Below are 2,068 nucleotides of genomic sequence, written 5' to 3'. Positions count from 1 at the left end.
TGCATTTGAGATATCAAAAAAGTACTCCAGAGTGTTGTTCAGCATGGGGGTGAGTAGAAAATGAAGGCTAATCATGTTTTCGGTGTACTATTCCTTTAAGATATGCTAATAAAAAGGCTCTGCAGGGGGGGGGTCCAGGAGAGAGTAGTGTGTTGGGTTGCAGCTCTCTCCTTCTGCAGAAGCTGTTAAAAATCTCTTTCCTGTGTGGACTCAGTTCCTCTTTTATGAACCTACATTTTTTAACCCAACACTCGCCGTATGTCGACGTGTGCCACCATGCAGCAGCATGTTTCAGCGTGTTTCAGCGTGCTCATAACGTATCCAAAACATACCCATAACTTATCCAACGTATGCCAGCAGTTTTACCAGAGTTTCCGTACGCGAGACATACGCTGGCTAAATCATCAAGGTGTGACAGGAGCTTTAGAAATCTCATTTACCTCCATTCATGTGTGAATCTTTGGCTCCTATTAACGTTGACAAAGTTTCTGTGCTGATGTGTTGTTGTTTACTTTGTGTACATTTTCATGCTTTCTCACACAATTAACTAGGATTTAGACCAGACATACCTTCTACCCATACCAAGCCGGATCCTTTCTCGAGGTTTATTTACAGCAAGTTACTGTTTAACCAAAGTGTCAGTAATTTGTTTTGAGTCTGATAACTTTCCATTATTGTAAGTAAGGAGGAACAGACTCTGCTCAGGCAGAACAGGGCTGATTACCGTGCAATAAGGACCTTATGATGAACTGTTCTCTCTTTGCAACGATCAAAATAAAGTGCAAATTGAGTAAAATCCATTGATCTCGGTTTATTTAACTGGAGCAAATAGATTAATACCTTTTCCCACTACAGTGGATAAATCTGAATGGAAACTTTGTTGACCGTGGAGCAAAGATGGCTTCCTGTTAGTATGTTTAATGAGTAGAAACACAGCCACCAGCGTTTCCTCACAGTTTAAACTTACAGATCATGCAGAAATCTGGACATGCAGAGAATAAAAAAACAGAAATACGCATTAAGATCGATCAGCTGCAAGCATTAATCCAACACAGCAAGAATAGAGAGGATGTTTCATCCTCAGATGGACAGTTTAGGTTTCAGTGGACAAAGTTAAACAGAAGAAGACTTCTGTCTTAAGCAAACAACTCAAAGTAACAGATCACAGCATCTCAACATTCAGCCTATAATTTAATTAAACCCTAAGTCCCGCAGGACTAAGTTTAGAATAAAGGGAAGCCATTGATATCAGCTGTGTTCCTACCTTTCCTCAGGAGACAGCTCCTTCTGCTGCTGGTGAGGTTTGGTTCCTCTCATCTCTCGGATGCTGACGGCGTACATCTTAGTGACGTAATCCACCGTCTTCTCTCTGGCTACATCACTGTCATAACCTTCAAACACAACAAAAATCGATCTAAAAGTCTGTTGGCTGCATTTTTAAAAGGTAAAGTTGCTGGAAAGGATGTTGAAATGTTTCTGAGTAGGCAGCAGCATTGGTGGTAAATGAGACAGAAGAGTTCCTGGAAGTGTGATGACTGTGATGGACTCCATCTCAGTCAGAGGATAGGATGCTAGTTAGCATTCAGACCCACCTCCATCCTCCTCGATGTCATCCTCTGACTCCTCGCTGTCCGCCACTGGTGGTGGATCCAGCTCTCTGTTGACTCCGCCTCCTCGCTCCCGGGCCCAGATCATCAGAGCCGTATCGGCTCCACCCACCGTCAGAAGGGCCGAGTCATCCTGCGCCCAGCGGACATTGGTCACCTGGGCACTGTGCCCCACGTACCGTTTAAATCGGGCGTACTGACCCTGATGGTGACATGAAAAAACAACGAATTAGATCCATCTGCTGAATATCAGAACACCATAAAGTTACCTAGGAAACCTTGGAACGATGCGATGAAGGTAAAACCTTGTGTTTTAGTAATTGCCATAAAAGTGCCTTAAAAGTAGCTAAAACCTTTTCTTACAGGAAGGAAATTTATTAATTTTTTAAGAGCCTGGTGACAAATTATGAAACTAGATGGGAGTAAAGAACATATTTATAAAAATGGCAGCATTAATCTTT

General features: G+C 42.5%; 1 protein-coding gene across 1 annotated transcript in view; it reads right to left on the bottom strand.

Annotated features, from left to right (window-relative positions):
• LOC107090938 (echinoderm microtubule-associated protein-like 6) overlaps nt 1–2,068 on the bottom strand; it is a 90,671-nt gene that overhangs the window by 19,576 nt on the left and 69,027 nt on the right. Inside the window, exons 26-27 of the mRNA XM_015384593.1 lie at nt 1,593–1,809; nt 1,265–1,391 (exon numbers count right to left, since the gene is read on the bottom strand). Coding sequence (XP_015240079.1) covers nt 1,265–1,391; nt 1,593–1,809 — 344 coding nt within the window. The remainder of the gene's footprint in view (nt 1–1,264; nt 1,392–1,592; nt 1,810–2,068) is intronic.

Source organism: Cyprinodon variegatus, unplaced genomic scaffold (assembly GCF_000732505.1).
Source record: "Cyprinodon variegatus isolate N-32 unplaced genomic scaffold, C_variegatus-1.0 Scaffold317, whole genome shotgun sequence".
Taxonomy (NCBI): Eukaryota; Metazoa; Chordata; class Actinopteri; order Cyprinodontiformes; family Cyprinodontidae; genus Cyprinodon; species Cyprinodon variegatus.
The sequence above is the reverse complement of the archived record's forward strand: the minus strand, read 5'-3'. Positions and strand labels throughout refer to the sequence as shown.